General features: G+C 43.8%; 1 protein-coding gene across 7 annotated transcripts in view; it reads left to right on the forward strand.

Moving 5' to 3' along the window:
- Positions 1-6,721, forward strand: part of nrf1 (nuclear respiratory factor 1) — a 30,615-nt gene extending 23,894 nt beyond the window's left edge. For all 7 annotated transcript variants that reach the window (XM_084482755.1, XM_084482757.1, XM_084482758.1 and 4 more), the window contains exon 13: positions 5,296-6,721. In XM_084482755.1, coding sequence (XP_084338881.1) covers positions 5,296-5,456 — 161 coding nt within the window. In that variant the 3' untranslated portion in view covers positions 5,457-6,721. The remainder of the gene's footprint in view (positions 1-5,295) is intronic.
- Positions 6,722-24,354: the final 17,633 nt, after the last annotated feature.

Genomic DNA, 24,354 nt, shown 5'->3' on the forward strand with positions numbered 1-24,354 from the left:
CCACAGATTGAACAGCGCCTATGTGTGGGAAACACTGGACAGTGTCTGTTCATATAATTCAAAGGCAAACCCATGTGTCTAGTTTGCTTAGAAACGTTATCAGTCATGAAAGATTTCAACTTAAGTCGCCACTACAACTACTACAACTGCACTGAATATAATGCTACTTGTTGCACTTAATGTTGGGCCGCTGTTTTTCAGTTTTGTGCCATCATTGAATTATGATGTATGTGAGCCCTTTGCACTGAAAAACATACTAATCACTAGGGATGTGAATAACTCAAAATTTTCATGGTTGAATAATCGGTGGGTGGTATGAACGAATAATCGATTATTCGATGTGTGCCGACATTCACAGTGCGCTGAGAAAGGCTGCTCCGCCTCCGATGCGAAAATCGGAGTGTAATTCACAATTAAGAAATAACAACGGTGGGCCGGTTCGTAATTCATTTATATATTTTGTAAATTTTAATGTAATAGTGTAATAATTATCAACCTTAATTTTGGGGGGGCCCCCCCAGGTAGGCCTACTTGGTGCCCTACGCGCTCTACTCTGCGTATGGGGAGCGGCGGCCCTGGGCCTACCTAAAAGACAGGCCCTAGTGCAAACAAATAAATAGACTTTAGGCCACATGCAGGAACGAAAATGATCGCCCTTTATAATAAAGGAGGATATCAATGAAATTACTTAGTAGCCGAACAACATTTTGACAAAGCAGGCTTGTGGAACAGAAAATTAAGATAGCCTTTCTTACCTTTGGACAGGCATATCAAATTGCTCCTAGCTATCAACAAATCAAGAGAGCCAAAAGGCAGTCTCATCAAACCAAGTTTTTATTAAGGAAAAACAGCATGTCAACATGTGCTGGGAGGAGACGAGTGCGGAGCCTATTGACCATAACACCTGCAGCGGAAAAAACCCGCTCAGCAGGGATAGACGTGGCAGGGATAGAGAGGTAAGACTTCGCGATGTGCATGTTCGTTCCAAGTTCGCATCCGTAGCCAATTGAGGCCAAATGAAACTGAATGTTTGAATTAAGGGTATTGTCTTGGCTATTCTTTATTTTGGGCCGTGGGTACAGCAGGCAAGGGTCAGCTCGACTCGCTTCCAATAACTTAAAAAAAAACATTTTATTTATTTTACAATTAAAAAATGAACAAAACTGTCTTCTAAATTAAGAAAATGATACTGGGAAACGAATAAACCATTATAAGCAACGAGTGAAATTAATAAGCGATCTAAATACTTTTTGCAACCACCGCCTCTTTCCCTTGACGTTTAGTTTTCACCTTAAATATGCGACAGATGTAATTAAGGCAACCTGGTCTCACAGGAATACGTGAAATGAGTCGGTCTACGTCCCGTTTACAAAAAATAATGCCAATAAAAGGTTAGAATATTAAGGGCTGCCTAATATTCTTTTGAATATTATAAAAAATTGTAATATTCAAATAACGAAGTTCGGAGTCAAAGCCCTAGTCCATACACAGGTAAACAGTGACTGTGTTGACAGTGATGGTAAACAACATCTGACGGCGTTTGTTATCTCGTTCCACCGCTGGCTTTTTTTGTCGTAAGCTTTGGAAAATGCCTGTGGAAGCGATGTCTGAGATGCAGAGACAGCTTCACGCTACCAGCGTCTGTCTCGTACGGTGTGGAATGAGAGCTTGTGAAGGGACGCAGGCGCACTTGCTGCACGGCTGCGTGCTTGCGCAATAGCAGACTGCCTATACCATTTCTATACCGTACACCCCTAGTGTATTGTGTATATTGTTTATCTGTACATGATTAATAATAATAATAAAAACTAATAGTGCTACAGAACCAACATTAGTTCCGTCCGTTAATTCTTATTTATTTGAATAGGAAAAAATGTTAACGGTCCAAATGTTAAAAATCGACTTTAACCCTCGGGATCGAATAATCGAATATTCTGACCCATCCCTACTAATCACTCATGTGGCTGTTGTTGTTTCTTTTAAAGGGACACTTCACCCATTTGCATTAGGCTTTGTATCGGTATCGGTCATATTTTTGAATGGTCCTGCATCATTCCCTCATTTGCCCCTTAGATGGGAAAGCTTTGTATCTACCTCTAACACTTCCTGCTTTAAATGATGCAAAATTAAGATTTTTGCGTCATTTAAAGCAGGCAGTGTAAGGGGGGGGGGGGGGGCTCTAAAAAACTACAAGCACTAGTTCCAGTGGGTGGGACTTAGGGGTGTATGGTATAAACAGTGTAGAGAGTACACTGGTGTGACGTTACCGTGTGACGGGTAGATCACACGAGCGCTAAAGAAGCAATAATGTAGTACCAGAGACGCAGTCGTTTATTCATAATACCATCCGGAGCCGTGTTCTATAAGATATTCTAGAAAACTCCGGGAGCTCCGGCGGGAGACCTGGAGCTCTATATCTAAATAATATAATATATAGACATCTATAATATAATATACAATATCACGGCCAAAAGCTGTGTGCGCCTGGATGCTATTACGAATAAACGACTGCATCGGGTATTACGACGTCTCTGGTCCTTCCACATCAATCTGAAGTCGTGGTTCAATCTGGACTTAGAAAGTCAAAGCCAAAGTTGCTTTCCTCAAATTCCTTCTCCACCATGGCCGAGAATCAATACATGGGTCTTATTTTGCAAACCTGCACCCGCAAATTACATTCCACACCCGACCAGACCCGCTATAAATTGATATAGACGCCCGACCTGCAACCAAAGGAAAATTAGACACATTTGATGGAATGCCCGACAGTCTTTAATTCATAATATCATCTGAAGGCACACACAGCTTTTGGCCGTGATATTTTATATTATATTATATTATATAGATACCTATATATTATTATATTTTGTAGATATAGAGCTCCGGGAGACCGCAAACGGAAACAATCACCTCCTCCTGCTGCATTGACTCTGGACTGCAGGGAGTGAACGCTGATTGGCTGTTATGTTACGTCCGTCAGGGAGTGAACGCTGATTGGCATTGTGGAAGTTGTCGTCTTCAATCCACAAGCTCCAAATAGTCTCTGTCTGCCTTTTCTCGGTCAAGAAGGCACCAAATTAGAAATTTATGTTGCTATTCGACTAAATATCCACCGAATATTAGTGAAATTCTCCTTTAAATCAAACTTGTGGTTCATTAAGCATACATAGGCTATGAATCTGAACGCACCAGAATACAGGAAATCACATCTACCAAATTCAACATTTTCTGGAGGAGGACCCCCAGACGTCGTCCATGACTACTCCCCACACACAAATTTAATCACCAGCAACCACTGATAGACATATATATACACATATTTTGTCCTGATTTTTAATTATTTCATAGCTTCTCTCATGTCAAGCAATTAAGTTGTGTGATACTTTGAACAACAGTGATTCTTATCGTATCCGAAAAAGAATACCCAATATGTTGTTACATGGGGAGTCAACACAAAATTTGAAAAAAAAATCCCCCACCTGCCAAATCCCACTTAAACCACTGGTCACAGCGATGGAGTTGAAATGGGGCACAGGAAATTGTGTTTGACAAAAGTTAATGAATATACAACAAAGGTGTAAATTAAACAATTCCAAAGATTCATGAAAAATGCTGCACATTTTAGTTAAATAAATTGAGTATTTGGGGAGCCCCGGTGGCGCACTGGGCTAAGGCGCACATTAGGCAAAGTCCTAATCGCAGAGACCCAGGATCAAATCCGGCATGGGTCATTTACTGCATGTCTTCCCCTCTGTCTTCCACACTTTCCTCTCTGTCTCTCTCTATAATAAAGCTGAAAAATGCAAAAAATAAATCTTTAAAAAAAATAAATTGAATATTCAACAGAAAACGGAATATGCTTGATATTATTAATATTGTATTAGTTTCAAATAACTGACATGTACAGAGGTCAGTGTGTAAGTAATAATAATTATATGATATATAAAAATATACCTAACCCTTCTATATTTATTTAGTGCTTCTCTGAAGGCTCTTAACATTATGTTTGTATGATAAGTCATGTGTGAATGCATTGGGGGTCATCAGGCTTCATACATGGAGCTCTTGGCTCCAGCAGTAAGACCTGTCAGAGCCAGCCTGGAGCCAGAGCCCGCCTGGAGCCCGCCTGACCTCTGCTGAGCACCAGAGGGTCCTTGAGCACCTTCTGAAGGAGCCTGATTGGCCTGCTTACACACGCACACGCACATGTGCACACACACACACACAGTTAACATCACCTTTTGTAGTAACACACAGAGGCAGACATGAACATTCACAGACCCAAATGCACACACATGCATTGACACAAACACACACACACACACCCTTAACATCACAGTAATGAAGTTGGAGTGGGTCCGCTTGATGGAGTAAGCATGCTGTGCCGTTGGCCCCCACTCCAAAGCCCCCTAAGCCCCACTCCATAATCACCCCCCCCCCCCCCCCCCACAGCTTATTTTAACCTGACAGATAAACGTGCCATCCTGGCGCACTGAACTCAATGAAGACATTGTTTGTGTGCGAGTGTGTTACTGCCTTGCACGTAAGGTTCTGAACGCAGCATCTTATGCGGGATGGGTTAAAGTCCACTTCCTGGATCCCCCCCCCCCCGTCAACATGACCTTCCTGTCCGGCCAATGACACCGACAGCTTGAAGGGGGGCGGGGTGTTGTCTAAAGAGATAATCCCTAGAGCAGATACCTTATGTGTATGCGTGTGTATTCATACACACAGCTGGGATGGGGGTGGGCGGGGGTAGGCCCAGACACCAGCGATAATCATGATGATGATGATGATGATGATAATGATAATAATAATGATCATATCTTGATTTGTATAGCACTGCAAATAGGTGACAAAGTGTTTTACAAGATGAGTAGAAAAGATAAATACCACAACATGTCCATAAAGTAAACAGGAGAACATGGCGGAGCCTGTTGGTGGTCTGCCCTAACACACTAACCCATTCACACTAACCCTAACACACACGGGTCTATGTGTGTGAACGGGTGAATGTGAAGCACTTTGACTGGCCACAGGTCAGAGAGCGCAGTATAAATGCACTCCATTTACCTTTGAAATACTAAATACTACCAATTGTTGTACTTTCCTCTTCCTCTTCCTGCTCCTGGTCCTGCTCCTGCTCCTCCTCGTCCTCCTCCTGCTCCTGCTGCTGCTCCTCGTCCTTGTCCTGCTCCTGCTCCTCGTCCTACTCCTTCTCCTGCTCCTCTTCCTGCTCCTCCTGCTCCTGCTCCTGCTCCTCCTCATCCTCCTCCTGTTCCTCCTGCTCCCCAGGCCTGGTCCAGATCCCGGTCAGTATGTACCAGACGGTGGTGACCAGCCTGGCGCAGGGCAACCGGCCCGTGCAGGTTGCCATGGCGCCTGTGGCTACGCGCGTGGACAACACGGTGACGCTGGATGGCCAGGCGGTAGAGGTCGTGACCCTGGAGCAGTGACAATGAGTCCCGGCGTCGGGGCGTGCACGTGCCACCGCCCACGTGCAAGCCCCGACGTCGAGCAGACGGATTAGTCGACTCTCCTTCTCCTCTTGGCCTCCCCACGCCTCCTGGTGACCCCGCGGTGACCCCGTGGTGACTCCCTGTACAGTGTGACGTGTGACCCCACGGTGACTCCGTGGTGACCCCCTGTACAGTGTGACGGGTGACCCCGTGGTGACCCCCTGTACAGTGTGACATGTGACCCGGCGGTGACCCTGTGGTGACCCCCCTGTACAGTGTGACGTGTGACCCCGCGGTGACCCCCTGTACAGTGTGATGTGTGACCCCATGTACAGTGTAACATATATTTTTAAGCGTGCTCCCATGATATTACAATGTGACCTCTGATGTGTTGACTGGGTTTGTTGCTTTGTGTTGATAATGATGATGCCTTGTGTTTGTTCTTTTCTTTACCAGACATTTTTTGTTAGGGGGGGGGGGTGGTGTTTAGCTCCTGTGACGTTAACCGTGTTGCAAGTTTTTAGTATTTATTTCTTTAGGATTACTTTTAGAATACTTTTATTTAGTTTGGTGAAGATGACAAGATTAACCAAAGCGAGGGAGGAAAGCCTGCGGGGCTAGCCTGGACATGATCGCTGTCTGTCGTTGTACACACTGCGTCTTACCTTTTATTAGCCACTTCTACGGCTGTAACCAGACAACTCATTTTTTGACTCAAACTCCTGCGGGGGTTATTGCTCTAAACTCGCGCAGGCATATCTTCCACCATCAAATGTATTTCCCCCCATGATTTCCCCTCATACAGCGTCTGCCCTGTATTCACTCCAACCGAATCCTCGTGTCGCCCAATGAAATATTACGTTGACAATGTACTTTTTATGTGTATGGTTATTTCCTGTGCTGTTCGCTCTAGTCCATGCACATGCCAAGACGACTCAGGATATTGGTCAGTGTTTTTATATACTGCTTTGCTGACCTCAGGAAGCAGCCATTTTGTCCACTAACTGTCCATTTATGTACACCGCATGGAATAATAGACACCTTGCATTCTAATTTTCTACAAATCCTGTAAAGAGAGACTGCGGTCTAAATAGTTAAGTGTTTTTTCTTTCTCTTCTCATTTTTAATTCAAATCTATGTAAATGTGTGAAACATTTCTATCCTCAAGCAAATTGTTCACCGAGACCTGCCTCACTTCACCGCTATAGTCACAGTTAGTGTGAAGCCAAACAAATCTCTGTATTTAAGAAAAGAAATCCCAATAAAATGGTTGCTGTTCACCAATTGTGTCTCTTGCTTAAAATGATCGACATTTCATTGAACCCACCAAGGAATGGAGCTACATTAAGGAGGTGGATGTTAATCATTATAAGTGTGCCCCGCCAAAATAGTAGTATTGGGCAACTCCTACTAAGTCAGGCGGTTGACAGGATTTGAAGTTAATAATCAAAATCTAACTAGAAAACATTTTTGATGTGTTTGGTTGTACACATTGTTATCGTCCTACAGTACTTTGTGGACTGGTTATCAGATGCGATATTATTGTATGGAATGTGTGAGAAGATGGAGCTTTAAATGTGTCTAGATATGTGGTTAGATAAGTGTACGTAAATGCAGTCCATTTAACATACTTCTATTTTACAGTGTTTGTAATGCTTTAGGAAAGTGGGTAGAATGGACATAAACAACCGTTTAATACATGGAGGCCATTCAATAAAGCATATTATGTTTTTATTTAAAGGGCGATGAAACCATATCCAAACACTTCGAAAACATGTGTTCCAGCAGAGACATTGCCTTCAGACAGTATATATGAAATCCCTCTAAATGTAAAAAGCCGCTTTTACTCCCATCGGTGATACATGCGTTAAATGTGCTGTGGTTAAATAAAGAAGCAGAATAAAAGCATCAAACTCTGTGACCTCTAAACCTCGCCCCCTCACTCCCCACCCCTACTGCTGTGCGTGACAGAGACCTGATGATTACATCATAATCTAGGTGGGCCAGCCCCTCCTCCCACTTTAAAGCCCAGGATTTGCCAGCAAGGCCCTTCTGTTGCCGAGCGACACACCAGGAGGAGAGCGAGAGGGGGCGAGAGACAGCCAGGCCTTAATCTGTCAGCGGCCATCGTCTATCATGTCCCTTCAGCCGGACGCAGCTTGCATTCATACGAATATCAACATAAACAGAAAATCGGTTTGCTTCTGCCAAGTTCTTCATAAACTTCCTCGTCAATTTCATATGGGGGGGAGCAGGGGGCGTTATTTCACATAGGGAGTGTTTGGAGCTCTGTGATGGTGTGTGTGTGTGTGTGTATATACCTCCCAGGGGTTGCTACTTTTAGGCGCTTAGTAAATTTGAGGTAATTCCATGAACCGCGTCTGTACAGATTAAGACCTTGTTAGCGTTGGGATTCCTGGAAGCTGGTCTCCCAGGTGTGTCTTCCCACACGTCTGTGAATAAACAACCTCCTGTGGAGATATTTTGAGCTTGTTGATCTTTGTGAAATTAAACTGATTCTTGCCTGACTTGTGGGGACCAGGATGTCCTCATATTGTAACTGTTGTGTGCTTATCACCCTGGCTTAATTGTGTTTGTGTGTGCATGTGTGCGTGCGTGTTTAGAGGCACATGTATTATAGGAAGTGCTGGCGCAAACGCACAAACAGCTCTGCACTCACAGAAATCACTGCTCACATCGATCGCTCTTTTCTTTGTCTGGGGCAGAGTGGGGGGGGGGAGAAATCTGATGGATGGCTTTCATCTGCAGCCAGTCCAAGCTTAGAGGGTCTTGTCCAGCAGACACAAGGTGACTGTCTTTGGTGGATGTGGTGGTGGTGATGGTGTTGGTGTTGGTGAGGTGTGCCGCTATGATGTTAGAGGTGGATGTGGAGGGGTTGAAGTCGGGCGAGGTGGTGGTGGGTGTGGGGGTCATGGTGACGGACAGGTGGTGGAGGTGGATCACTGGGAAGCCAAGAAGAAGGGGATGGTGAGCAGTGATTGATTTCACCCCGAGGCTCCAGGGGTGAGGTGGGGGTGGTGGAGAAGGGCGGGGTTCATCCTAGCAGCAGGGAGTCGTGCAGGCAGGCTGGCAGGCTTTGGCCGCAGCACTTTAATCTTCACTAATCGTTTCTTAATACTCGCATCCCGGGAGCTACTACACCCACTCACTCACCTCCCCCACCAGCGCCCTGTACGCCTGCCCGTCACACACACACACACACACACACACACACAGAAAGACCTCTACACACGACTGCTGGCTCTGTTCAGTGTCAGTGTGTCAGTGGAGATGACTGTACAATGCCAAAAAAAAAGAATCCACGTGACTGTGGCTAATTACTGATGGAATTAACCAATGAAACCACCTGATGTTTCATTGAAAGGCAATAATTCTGAACATAGTTAATGGAATTGGAGGGTTGGCCGACCGAGGGACTGCTGGTGAATTGTCGTTTGATAGAATAGCATGTATTGATGGAAATCAGTCCTGCCCTCTGCAGCTTACACAGCATCACCTTGTTACAGTCCTGTACTGACTGTAAGACCCATCTGTCAAATTTATCATGTCACCTTCTCTTGGACATATATCCCAGAGCTTTTTTCAATAAATTCAAGATTCTAAAAAATGCCATCTCCACACAGCCAGAGATACAACAGGCATTATGTCGTCTAATAGAGATGAACGTAACCAATAGCACAGAGATTATAAACATTGTGAATGAACGGATGAGTAGCGGAACCGTCTGCTCCCCATGATGAGATTCTCACCTCCGCACCTCCAGTCCAGACGCTGCGTAAGGATGACGGATCCTAATCAGATCTGGCTAATGCTCAGTAGAGAACACAAGCACGCTCTGTCTCAGCCCGCCACTCACTTGTGGCGGGCTGTGTGTGTGTGTGTGTGTGTGTGTGTGTGTGTGTGTGTGTGTGTGTGTGTGTGTGTGTGTGTGTGTGTGTGTGTGTGTGTGTGTGTGTGTGTGTGTGTGTGTGTGTGTGTGTGTGTGTGTGTGTGTGTGTGTGTGTGTGTGTGTGTGTGTGTGTGGGGTGAGGCCACAGGGGCTGTGGGATAGTTGGGCGGCAGAAAAATGCAGTGTAACCTGAGCTTCTCGGCCCATCTGGAGGAGGCCTTGCATTGACAACAGCGATTCCACGCAATGCACTTTGCTGCAGGGAAAAATCATTAGAGAGAGAGAGCAATATATACATTTATTTGCATCTGAGATATGGGAACATTGTTCTTTGTGATCAGCAGGTCTTCATGTCATGTACAATTAATACATACTTCACCAGCTATTCACAGATAAAAAATAATGTAAAAGTCAAGTTAGTTGCCTATCATGTTCCGCATTCTGTTTATCAGAGCTAACATTGAGTTCCTTCATTTTGGCTTGCTGAGTATTTCCCGTCTCTCTCTCTCTCTCTCTCTCTCTCTCTCTCTCTCTCTCTCTCTCTCTCTCTCTCTCTCACAATAGAAAAAAATATGAAAAATATATCAATAAAAACAGCTCTGGCACAGGTCCAACGGCGTCTATCTATGCAGGAACAAATATTTCAGACCAGGAGATGCGATGGGGACAAAGCAGCAGCAACAATACAAATCATATTATCCAAAGCTGAATTGTCGGGCTATAAAGCAGGATTTATGCAAAGGCAGATAGAGTGGTTCTAATCTGCCAGATCCCCCTGTCACCTACATTAACAGACTCTGACCCAGATATACGCAGCTCAGCCTAACCATACTGTGGACGGATTGTTTCAGCAAAGTGTCTGAGAGAGAGAGAGAGAGAGAGAGAGAGAGAGAGAGAGACAGACCTTGCTCCCTCCATACATAGTTTTACCCAGCAGGTTTGGGGGGAGGGAGACGAGAAAGAGAGGAACAGAGAGAGAAAAGCTGCATTGAGAGAGGGGGGGTAAGCTGACACCGACCGCCTTGCCAATTACAGCAGTGGCCTGAGACAGACACCCCCTGTTGGTGGACCCAGGGAGAACAGGTGACCCTTTATGCCCGGAGGGCTGACGGGTCTGTTTTCATCTCTCTCTCTCTCGTGCTCTCGCTCACTCTCTCTCTCTCTCTCTGAACTGTATTCCATTTCCGACACAATGACATTGAGATGAAACCTGTCGGTGTACATGATTTAACAAACAGGGAATACAGACATTTGGGTGAGCTAAATGAATGCAAGAAGCAATCAATGACTTTGACTAAATATAAGTTAAAATTGCTTTCAAAAGTAAATCCACTGCCCATATGCAACATGAAGGTTCTTTAAAGGATGTACGGTAAGTTTACTATTTTTGATCCAAGGGCCAGGTCACAGATTGTAAAGCAGTATTTGAGAGTTCATTATTCCACAAATTGTTTCAGTATTGTGTTTCTTGGCGGCTTCCACTAGTGATCAGGCTAGTTAGTTAGCTAGCTAGTATTTAAAAAGATCCGAAAATGTAACATTTTCAAAACTGTTTGTTTTATTGGTGTATTGATGCATGTCTCATGCTCATGAAAAGAAATGTTGCTAACAGCTCTCCTTATTCCATCTTCAAGCTACACCAGTCTTCATCATGAATCAGCCCTGGGATGTCATCCCCATTCTGATTGGTCTGTTCTGAACATTTCATCTGCTATTGTTGTCTTTTGTCGTCTTTTGTCGTCTTTTGTTGTCTTTTGTCTTTTGTCATTTTTCTGAGAAGCAATTCAATATGTTTTGTCTTGAAATGGTACCCACCCACTTTTGGGGTTTATTTTATGTTGTTGGTTCACAAAGCACATGGGAAGTCAGTTGGTTTCTTCTAACTCCAAATGTCACATGGTGTACAGCCCATTTCCACAGAAACGCAAATCAAATACAGATTGATTTTTTACTATGCAACGAAATTGAGGTAACACTATATACATTTATGTCTTGGTATCTAAATGATGAAGAATGAACAAGTCAATAACATAACTTTACACAATATATCTAGGAAACATATGCCTATTTCATTGTTTACGTATTATTGATTTTTTTGTGTTTTGTGGACATTTATCTTAATATATGTATTCAATATCACACAGAAGGAATAATTAAATTGTTTGTCCTGGAATTTCATCCACAACTGGCTACCCAACTCCTCTGGAGTGAGGAGGGAACTCAGGGTGAGCGAAACTAACCTTTACATTTTGTCGATTTTTTAGACAAAATAATGTACCTTCTGTGATGAAGTGATGTAGGAAGACTCAATGTAAGTTGTGTTTAAAATGCCTTTTGGAGTTTGTACAATACACCATTAATGAATACAACTGTCAACATTTCATTCTGGGAATTTGTGTTTCTGTTACTAAATTCACTATTTTGAGGGTCCAAAATAGTGAAGACTAAGTTTCGTATTTTTAATCCATCACTGCAGTGCATAGAATTCTCAGAATTTCTTCTTGACCCCCAACTGCTCCCAACATTCTGGTTCACTTATGAGGGTCATGGGCGTCGACAACAACAAATATATAAATACACATTTATATACACACACAACGGAGCATGCAGCCATGATGCTGATCTCCTTCTGAGTGACAGGTGAGGGGGGTCATTGGAGTTTTGAAACTGGGGTGCTCAGGGTGGGAACATTATTCCAGCCCACCCTTCGTCACCGGCAGCCACTCACTCGCTGTATGACCCCAGAGACTTGCTGAGAAGAACCGGAACGTTCTGGTTCCCTCCTCTGTGTCGGAGCTTAGATCCAGAGCGGTAGTTGGCAAGTCTAGAACCACCGGATCCTTCTAGCTCACCAGTGTGAGTTCTACCATTGCCAAATACCGCCAGAGAGCGGCTTCTAAGACGTACTCCCCTCACCAACCCCAAACAAACGAATGAATAAATGGCGTTGTTGTTAATGGACAACAAATGAGACTGAGGCAAACCTTAACACTGGATTGGTGTGATTGGTCATAAGGGCCATGGGTTGTCTTTTGAACAAACCGGGAAAAAAGGGGAAGATATAACTACACACCCACTTACTTTCCCCCCTGCAGTAAGTGGCCAATTTGCTCCTCATTATATATGGTCTTTCTCCATCGTGCTGTGCGCCAAGGGCAAAAGGCAAGAACATAGAAAGTCTTCACCTCAAGCTTTAAAAGGCACGACGGCATTGGAGAATGCATAGGGGAGGTTCAGCAGACTCCATGTCTTTCAGAAGCGGGCCCATGCGTCTATTGAATTTTGCCCTTCCCAAATCAATTGCATTGTGGAGCTCACATTACATGGCAAAAAGGACAACCAGATATAGCAAATGACCTACACAGTGCAGCAAGGAGAACTCTGAAACCAATCCGGGAGCTACCCCATCCCACCACACCCCCACCCCCACTCCCCATCCGGCCTCCATCTTGTCACGTACCCATCGGAAGACAACGTGAGCCAATCAAACTTCACCGATGCTAGTCTCTCTTGTCCCATATTGGCACCACACATAATTGCTCAAAGTATATAAACAGAAGCAAAAATGTGCTAGTGCCAAAATGGGCAAAGAAGAAGAGGGAGTTGTTGAGAAGTTAGAAAGCGAAAGATGCAGATAACAAACACATACTTTTTTAAATCAAGCCAGAAAGACCCAGAGCTTTTCATCTTACCGAGAAGTACTTAAGTGTTGCAGAAGCAAGATGCCTGACATGATCACATGAAGCTCCACCCACACGCATGGCCATAGCCAATGAGATGGGGGGGGGGGGGGGGGGTCAAGAGACAGGCGTGGGATATGTGGTTCTTTCTCTGCTCTGTTTATGGCCCTATGGTAATTCACTGATAGTGTGCTTTCACAGTGAATTCTACCAGTGCCATACACAGAACAGGAGTCATGGTTTACGCCATCTCACCCCCCCTATCCCTACCTACCCATAGCCTAGAGGAGAGGAGGAAGAGAGGAAGGAAACAGCAGCCATGATACATCAAATAAGGAGAGAGGAGAGAGTTGATGTTGTTCCAAGGACTGCAAAGTTACGGAGTGACGCAGCATATTCTGAGTACTGCACTGCAGTAAAGAGGACAGGTGAGGGACCATAGCAGCACGTAGGACCAAGCCTCATCCACCCTTCGGTATCCTCTTGTTGCCTACTTCCTAAACCCCTCCTTCTTTGCATTACATGGGAAAGATCGGTTAACATTTGGCATTCATTAGATGATATAGGACAATCAATCCAACATTACATATTAGCATGCAATACAAAACATGTTTTTAATATTCATTTAACTAAGCACTGCCTATTCACTGAAATACAATTCTAATTTCTCCTTGCAATTGTTTTTTAATTGTGGGGAATGGAAGTCATAACATCAAAACATTTCACGGTTTTCAAAATAAAATACTTACCCATTCCCCCAATAAAGACTTAAGTTATATGACGCATACATGTTACCTTCCCATGGCTCCATACTATTCAAGGTCAGGTCCGACTCTAACCCACATCCTCTCCAATGTAAGGTGGTCTACTACAGACTACATGGCGACTTTCTTAACCTGAGCTTCTAAAATGATCCCCCCACTTTCAAATAACCCTGAGCGATGGACCACCAGATTTTAGGTGATTAATTGATCAATTTTGATATTGGTTGATGACCCTGCCACCATACTAGGAGTATGACTTAATTGATCATTGAATGAAATCATAAGAATGATACATATTCCTCATTCTTATCATCACTTAAACGAGTAGAGTGCGGACACTTTACCTCAAAGTGTATGAAAAAAGACAACTCCAGGGTTTAATCTTCCTAAATAATCACAGCTCTACCACTGAAAAAAACGGAAAATGTCTAAAATCCCTGTCCAGTTTCTACTGCAATACGGTGCTAAACTCTAACTAAATACCCCAAAACATTGCACACTGAACATCAACTTCCATATCTAAAAAAGCTTGCAGTGGACATAATGTCCCATTAAATATATATATTAATATAATATATTAATAAATATATAAATATATTATATTATATTAAGAGCCCTGCCCTGCTCTGCACCGGGTGGATGTCCGCAGTCCGGGGGCCTCACCCTTGGAGTACACCCACCCCACCCCACCCAAATCCGAGCAACCATTATCTCTCTCCCCTCACTCCGGGATGGGCAGAGCTCGGGCCCCATTGATCCCTGCCATCAAACCGTGTACTAAGTGATTCCTCAGACTTCCAAATGGCTCCCTGAGCAGGACTCCAGGCGCCATTTCCTGGGGAAATCAATAGCACTAAAACACCAAAGTTGAAAGGAAGCTATGTCCTTTATAGGCTGCTGTCTATACCCCCCCGCCCCTCCCCCCCCCCCACCCCCGCTCTCCCTACCCATCCCATCACCCCACTACACCAAAGGAACGCTATAGGAAGAAGAAGGATTTGCATTATGATTTCCCTGTGTAAACCAGTCAGTCTCCACTTTAACAAGGTCACCTCCATTACGAACCATCATACCTGAATGGATACTGATGCCATATTCCCACCTGAGCCAATCACATTTCTTTGAGGTAATTAATGTAATAATATACCATGATAAACACCATGAGCAGATGACTGGGAGGGCCTTCTAATAGATCTCATAAACACTAGTCCTATTTTTACCCATTAATAAAAAACATAGCTGCAATTTTACATGGACTGTCAAGATAGCTTCGATAGTAATATTTATTATATAAAATGTCATATCTTTCCCATTTCCTGCGTTTAGATTATAGGAAAAATGGGGTTATATACATATATATGTATTTATTTATAAACAATTTTGCCTTAAAATATGGATGTATATCATAGGCCTATGGCCCCTAGACCTATATTTGTTAACCGGAATAACATCCCACGGCAGGGATTGACTGCAGATCTACACTGCATTGTGTCCTGGTCATCACCCATTCATCTAAAACACAGAGACAGCCGAGCAGCAAAGCCCTTGACTTAATCGCATTTGTCTGAATACGGCGTCGGGCCCTGGAGGATTTGGCCAGGTGTCCTGTAGCCTAGGGCTGTGTGACAGGTTGTAGAGTAAACTCGAACTCATAGCCTCACAGGATCAGCTTCTGTAGGTCATCGGGTAATCGATGGTTTCAATTCAAGGTGAAACGATTGAATGCGGCCTCTCATTTAGACTATACGATTATAATAAATAACAGCCTACGATAATAATAGTCGTATACGAACCTATACGAGAAATAAGATAAATCGAACACGTTAAAATATACACTCAAATAAACTTTAGGTTGAAGAAGGCCTCACATACGGGAGTTTGTAGGCCCGTTCCTCTCTGGTTCTGCTCGGAGAACAGGTGCAGTGGATCGCTGAGGCCCATGTTATAAACCTTACTCTCAATAAATGCTGAAAACATCACAATTATAGCATAATAAATAGGCGAATTAAATAGATGGGAATTTATATCGAAACGTTTTGTTTTTTAGGTTAATTTTTTATCTTTAATTGCAGGCCGAATTTCGCTAATAATGCAGGTAGAGAATAAAAGCGCATAGTTAAACCGCGATCCAATTTGAATAAACCATTGGCCTGATTTGGATTTTTAATTCGTTTCCATTGAATAGGCCTATAGCCGCGATTTATACTACAGTTTGGGATTTAGCGATCATTAATATAATGACGAAGTGTTTCAACTTTCAAGTGAGTAGCCTAAATGATGTCCTACCTTCTGCTGCTCCGGGATGAAGAAGGTAGCCTAACACACAAGTCACGACCCAAAACCAGGACCGAGTATCACTTCCACTCATAGTCTCTTTATAACCTCAGGATCTGACCCGGCCTCATGCGGTGCGTCATCCACACCCCCTACGAAGAGGACCGACCCGGCTCCGGTATTAACAAACATTACTGTTCCGAATAAACTGCTAAAACTACAACTACCTGCCGGTTCTACTTCAACGACACACACGATACAAAGCCCCGGGATCCGTGCTGCTCGCAGCGAGCACGATCACTATGAGACAAAGAAATGCAGAGCGGCGTCCTTAACTTCCTGAGTATCAAGTGTCAAATTCAGCCCTCTTCTCTCCATACCAGCCCTCTCTCTCTCTCTCTCTCTCTCTCTCTCTCTCTCTCTCTCTCTCTCTCTCTCTCTCTCTCTCTCTCTCTCTCTCTCTCCCCTCGCTCTCTCCCGGTTACCTGCGGGACTCCAGGTGCGTGCGCCGCTGCGACCTCCCAGAGTAGGGCCCTGCACCGGACGGTGTAGCGCCGACAAAAGAGCGCCTCTCCGCTCCATCCTCCTCCGCTCCTCCGAGGCGCTCCGAGGCGGACGGCAGTGAGCAGAGAAGGATTTGCCAATGGAAAGATAATTAGTTTGTAAGCATCTTACTCTCCCCTTACCCCCCCCCCCCCCCGCTCCTCCCAGCACCAAAGGAATAATCCAGCCCGCCTCTCTCTCTCTCTCTCTCTCTCTCTCTCTCTCTCTCTCTCTCTCTCTCTCTCTCTCTCGCCCCCCCCCCCCGTTTTGCGCTGTCACTGGCCCAGGTGCAAGCGTTTTTCTTTTTTTCTTTTTAAGGTGGAGCCACACGGGTGCCGAGGCAACCTTAAAAAGTGCTTGGATCTCCACCGGAGAGACTAGTGCAGAGCGAGCAGATGAGGATTGCTTCGCCCCCTCCGGATTAAACGATTTCACGGCGAATCACTGGGCCCAGCCCTCCGCTGTGTGTGTCGTGTTCGGTTCAGGAGACAGACGTGTGGCCCTGCTTGGAAATACTTAGGCCTGTGTTTGGGATTATTTACTGAATAGGCCATTACTTTGAGGCATGTCCTACCGAACAGGTTATGAGACTCGAGTGGAAGTAGCCTAATATAGGTTGAACGGGCGTGGGGGGGATTTAAATCTATAGTTTTTACATTTTATCCATTGATTTTACCTCCCTTTTTGGTTGCAAAAGGCCTTTTACCATAAAGGCCCGACAGAGGGCCCACCAATAAATACAACAAATGAGGCTCTATCCATTTTACAAATTAGGCTCCAACACTTTCAACACATATTTTTTAGGATTATGTAGCCTATCGTAGACGCAGTACCTTTAACGTGAACGGGCCTTTCCCTCAGTGCTGCAGGCCTACTGCATCAGAAGCATTAATGAACTGCGAGTCCCCGGCTCCGGGATTAGGGCCAGGAGGCCTGCTGTCTGTCAGTGCTGCTGCGGTAGAAGGAGGATGCTTAGTTGGAAATAGCTAGTGCGGGATCAAATGACCATGGCCAGATGGCCAGAGATAATCAAGAACTAAAATAGTAGATTTCCAGTAGTAGGCCTACTGTTGTGGTGGAGGAGGGGGTCATTACTGATGTGAGGACACCGGGTTAGGAAGGGACGTAGGCTTATTTGTTTTGCTGTATGAACGTTAATCTTCTTACAACAAAAATGCCATTAATTAAGGCGTTCTCTGTAAATCTACTCTTTTGTAATAATTCAAGAAAACAATGCACATCAGGGCTACAATTAGGCTGCTAGGTCCGACCAAGTATTAACACCCCAAAAATACAACGAGAAGGTAATATTCTGAGAGCATACAACCTGGGACGGGACGGACCGGTAGGTCCTCGTTGGCAGACAAAACGTCCCGGTTCTTGCTGCGCACCTCGTCCTGCAGCACGGCCCCGAGAGAGCAGCGGGGGCCCACTTGTCTAGAGGCGCTACAGGCTCCAGGGGGGCTCACGCTGTCCTCATCGGTACCCGAGTGTCTTATATATCCGGGGTAAACTCTACCCACACGCATCGCCGACGGCCGTAGAGTCCGCTTACCGGCTGTTGATAATTAATTCATCTCTGAAATCGTCTAATATTTAGGAGTATTCTGCGTCGTGTACGGTTACACTTGTGTGGAGTGAATAGCGACGGTGAAATCCACCCCGGGTGACGCGTCGCTTGAAGTCCGCCTGGTGAGGCGTCTTAACGCGACCCCAAAGCCCCGCGAACCTCTGCTTGGTTTCCACCTGGAAAAGGTAACGCTATCCGCGGGTCACCTGTTGGGGCGTGTGTGCGCGTGTGCGCGTGTGCGTGTGTGCGTGTGTGCGTGTGTGTGTGTGTGTGTGTGTGTGTGTGTGTGTGTGTGTGTGTGTGTGTAGGAGATGAATACCCCCTCGATGAATATTTAAAACGCTCGTTGGTTTCATTCTCCGGGTCCAGGTGACGTCGCGCGGCCAGCCGGTAACGGACACCGCGTCTCGTGCGTGGAGGACGGACGGGCCAGGTGACCGCGCAGGGCGCGAATATAAGATATGAGTACTGAGAAATGCAATGCGTCATTGTGCGTCCACAACATTTATACCACCACCACTAATACACTCTCATATATATATTTTTTGAATATTAGCATTTAGTTGGCTATTAGGCCCTATAGCTTAATATTTAGTTTATTAATATAATATTAGTATGCCTATAGTATTAGGTAGGCCTGCCCAACCCGAGCATTGATGATTCGAGCTGCAAAAAAAGCAAGCAAACAAAATCTGTTTTGTTTCGCATACAAATACAATATATCTCAATATTTTTGTGATATTTATCAGCCTACATAGGCTAGTTTGTATACATTGAAATTGCGTTGGAATTGGGTCTATAATGTATTTGCATTGATATAGCATATAGGCATATATAGCCTTTCCTGTTCTAGCCCTATGTATCGTTGGAAATTATGTTTCAAAAATATTATATGGGTCTTTGGAACAGCAAACCTTTTTTCAACATTGAAAATAGTAATATAAAAATAATAATACACTAGTAATACAAATAGCCAGGTAGTAGCCTGGTCATAGTATGGATTTATAAATAGTAGGCCTCGTTATTTCAGCATTTAAGCATTTATTCGCACACGTCTCTTGGCTGCTGATTATCATGCGCAGAGGATTAAAAACGGGATTAGATCAAAGACAACTTTATTTGTATAGGCTAGCACGTTTCAGACTATATATATATATATATATATATATATATATCATTGTGCGCTATAGGACAAACATAAATATATTTATTCCCCTAAACTGGACATGACGATGTTGAAACATGATTTTTGGTATATAGCATGTGTGCTAAATAGCCGTGAATGTTAGAGATTAATTTTCTTGTACTTAAATTACAAAAAGTAAAGATATATCTTTTTTTTCTTTATTGTAGATAAAACAAAGGAGGAAAAATGCAAGGGCAATATCATTTTATTAATTGACAAATCAGCATACAGCATCACCAAGCAGGAATTAAATACATAGTGAATTAACTATGTGTTTAAGTATAGGCCTACAGATTGGCGTACAGAATCAACATTACTTCGGCTATAATATCACTACACCCAGTTAACCCAAGATATCCCGGTGAATGGCCGAAATAGAACATCCACCCCAATTAAACAACCGCTTCATCTGGGCGAATATGAATATTAAACTATTAAACTGGACATGACGATGTTGTGTAAACAGATTTTTATTATCTAGTTCACACTGTCATTAATTTAGTTGATGCAATTCAAAGATACATTTCGTGAATGAAAATGCTTTTTAGAATCAGAATGAATCTGGTGCTTAAAAAAGGCCATTTCAAAACATCAACAAATGAACATGACTATATACAGATGACCTACAGATAACAGATGAAAACAGATGACTATACTAAAATTACAAAAAATAAACCTAGGCTAAAAATGGAACTTCCTTCTTTTTACAAATTACAACAAATAAATGTAACCAACAAAGTAATTGGCAAAGTGTGTCTCTTCCTGTGCAAATTGAGTGAGGATGTGTGGGTTGTGGGGTGTGTGTGTGTGTATGTGTATGGTGTGTGTGTGGGTGTGTGTGTGCGCGCGCACTCGCCTTTCCGTGCATGTGTACCTACACTAAGGGCGCACTCACACTAGGCCATCTGTACCGTGCCCGAGTATGTTTGTCCCCCAAAGTCTAGATTGATTGGCTAGTGTGAGCATGCCATCCATACTCAAGTACAGTTAAATACCTTACGGTACAGATGCTATTGAGCCGACACGCGCACACGCACGGATATGCAACCTATATGTACAAAAGGCAATCGTACTCAGGCCCAGTTGAGATTGCCTAGTGTGAGCACTGGCCAGCGGCACAGTGAGGGGGGGGCAATCGTACTTGAGTACGGTACAGGGCAACTTTGCCTAGTGTGAGTGCGCCTTAAGTATCTTAAGCCTCCACACAATTGTTTTTTTATAGAACTACAACCATGCACACCAGCCCCCTATACCAAGATAGGTCAGGCTCTGTCTACTGTCTGGTGGACATGACAGGATGGAGGGGGTGGGGGTGGCCGTGCTGGTAGGGGAGGGGTCATGTTAATCAGTGGTGGGTCATCCATTAGTAAAGACCCCACCATCATTGTATTGCTGTCCCTCCACTGCCCCAGTGAAACGGATCCCGTAACCTGAGATAGAGAGAGCGATTGAGAGAGAGAGAAGGAGAGCGAGGGAGATGAAGAGAAAGACAGACACTATAATTTCTATATTTATTCTGTTCAATGAGATGTTAACTGATAACAGGATTTTGGCTAGTGGTGGCGGCTATTTTCTGTGGTTGTTGTGTTGATGTTGTCACCTATCCCAGTGGGCTCTCCCAATTGGTTTCAGTCACAACCAAAAGCTTTTCATCAGTTAACATCTCATTGAACAGAATAAATATATAATTGATAATAATAATTGAACATTTTAGTATAATCATATTAACATTTTCAAATGAAAGAGGTGGATGTGTCAATAAGTTTGACTAAAAGAGCTAAAATAATTGGAGGGAAACAAATACGTAACCTCTTGATCACTAACCTGACGTCTCTACCACTTCAGCCACTGGGGAATTTAGTGTGAACCGTGTTACACTGATATCAAAGTATATTACATATGTACGTTTTTATTATACTGACACACGTATATTTAGCACTAATATACGTGCATCAGTATAATAAAAACATACATATAATAATATATAGCTTAGATATTGATAGACCAATAGGCCTTTTTATAATATATATATAAATAAATAGACCTATTGGTCTATCTATCTATATTTAATAAATTGTAAACGCCTATTGGTTTGTTAAATGTCAAAGACTTACAAATGACAACACAAATACCACAGTATTTATGCCTGACTGAGGAGAGAATCGAACTAGCGACCTCTTGATTACTGACCAAATGACATTACCGCTTCCCCCTGAGGTATTTGTTTGGTCTCCTGTTACACAAGTCTTGCACATACACATTGCTTGGAGTGTTGTACTAGTCCAATAGGGGGCAGTGTGGCCAGAGGCGCGTCGTAGATAGTGAAGGTGACGTATTTCTGGATATTGGAGCATGCTGTGTTCCAATATCCATACTATCTGTAATCACTATACTTAGCTTGAGTACGTAGGGCGTTCCAATTAAGTTTGGGGCGAAGAGAAGTGTACTGAAAGGACCCGGATGGTGTACTCAAAATGGTCAAACTGCGGAGTGTGGATCGATGCACACTTTTCGTGCTCAACGGCAGCCATCTTAGCTATGTAGCGGAAGAGGCAGAGCCAGGCTGAGCCAACATCGGTGCATTTTCCACATAGCCTGCATTAATGGAGTCATTTTATACAGCTTTATAGCTTTTATATATTTTTATAGCAACTATGCGTAAAGAGTTCACCGTTCAAAGCGGGATATTTATTGCGGGGGAGGAGCCGCAGCGGCAGTCGGGATCGTAATTTCCAGTCAGTGCACCATGGAGTATTCGATTTGGAATGACACTGACATCTGAAAATCAGCACGCTTAGTGAGAGCAGATGTGTCGTACGTTTAAGTGTACTCATGGAAGTATGGATATCGGAACACAGCACAATGTCTTCAACTCCATAGTCATAATAAAGAATAGACGCCGCATCGACCGCTACCGGCGCTGACGCGCCGCGGGGCCACCATCTTGGACCGGTCGACTGCTCCACTCAGTGTAATCTGTTTGGCTGGTGCAATGAACTGTCAGCGCATTCAATTAGTCAAACCTCACTGAATACCAAACTGATTTTCACGCAGGCTTTTTTGCCGCAAAGGTCATACATGTAGCTATGATACAGGACACATGGTTTGACTAGTTTTAATATTCTTAGTGGGCTTAACAGTAATAGAATATTCTGATATATATAAAGTGACCATGCAGAAGTCCGAGATCAAAACTGGGAACATAATCCCGAAAAGGGGGGGAAAAAACTGACATTTCCAGTTTAACTAGCAATCTGATGTGTCTTCAAAAACAAAATGGGGACAGGTAGTTTTTTCTGTATTTAGCCGGGGACAGGCAACCAAAAACGGGAACGTCTGGTCACCTTATGATATGTCATGAAGGCTAGGGTTAGGGTTAGGGTTAGGTATTTTGCATTTCACACACTATAAATATGATAGAGAAGCAGAAACAGATAGGGGCAGTAAAGTCAGCTATTGTCAGCTATGATTAGGCTATATATAAATATATACATAGCCTACATAAACAATATATGAATATATTAGATATCTATAAAACATGAAACACGTTTTTGTATGAGCTAAAACCCCTGAAAGGACTGTTTTCTTTTTTTCTTTCTTCTTGCAGAGGCCTGTTTGCGATGGTCCACCAATTTCAGCAGGAATATGCTGCACAGTGCTCTGGCATCTTGTGTCTTCTGCTGCTACGCAACTAGGAGTATGACCAGTCCAAGATGGCGGCCGCATTTCTTGCACCCAGCAGCCAATGCGGTGTCTACTCTTTATATGTCTATGTTCAACTCAATCAGCATGGTTCTCCCATGGTTGCCCTGCGCCTATGAGCAGTTTTCATAGGAATGGATGGGCGCCATGTTTTAATCTGCTGTCCTTTTCTTTGTAGGTCCATGTTGCAGAATGGAGGATATCAAGAACTTCCTGTATGCCTGGTGCAGAAAGAAGAGGCTCACCCCGACCTACAACATCACCATCAAGAGCTTCAACTAAACCAGCATGGGGAACTCCACCAGAAAGAAGGACGCCCCATGAGAATTGCCCTTGTGTTTTTGCCCACTCTCCAATCCAGTGGCCCACATCTCGAATACGCGAGGTGACCACAACAGTCTTTCACAATCATCCAACAAATATGCATCAAACAGAGTTAAAAAGGTACCTATAACAAATTCACTACATCAGGCTTACAGTTAACATTCATGCATGGACACATGCCACTACATACAAAGTACATGTTAAGATAAAGATAATTGATTTAGAGGAGAAGCAACTGCTTCATTCGCGCATGCACCAAAACCATATAGCCGTTCCCAGACGGGAGCGCACTTCCTAGAAGCAGCAGGAAAAGAGCTGACATGGTGGTGAGAAGATGTACTGTTAAAACAGTGAATAAGAAAACACTGTGCAGCAATCACATATTTCCATAACAGGTATTATGCATAAGCATTACAGCCTTACACTAAGTTTTGATTCATATTTTACCGCAAAAAAAACGAGGGAAATGTTGAAACTTGTAACTTGTGACATCACTGGGCACAATTTCAGCCAATGAAAAATGTGTAATAAGTATACAGTATTTTAAAGGAAATGATTCATAATATACAATATTATTTATAAACCTTAGAAATTATCTTGTTCCTGAGACTTCCCTAATGACTTCTGTGAGTTGAACAAATCTCAGCTTAAAGGTGTGTGTGTGTGTGTGTGTGTGTGTGTGTGTGTGTGTGAGGCCAGTGTTACTGTACCGGACAGCCCTCCGCCCCCTAGTGGTGATGGAGAGGTGTACAGCAGCCTGCCCTCCAGTGGTAACCTGACTCCGCCAGATGGATTGATTCGCTTTTGCTCAGCATATCCATCTGGGAACCTTCTGTTGGAGAACTTTTGGGATACGGGATACGTATAAAAGGCACACTTTCAGGTGTCCAGTCCATATTCCAAAAGAAGGATCCAAGAGAAAAAAGCATTAGTGAGTGGCTA

The sequence above is a fragment of the Micromesistius poutassou genome, assembly GCF_964030765.1.
Source record: "Micromesistius poutassou genome assembly, chromosome: 18".
Lineage (NCBI taxonomy): Eukaryota > Metazoa > Chordata > Actinopteri > Gadiformes > Gadidae > Micromesistius > Micromesistius poutassou.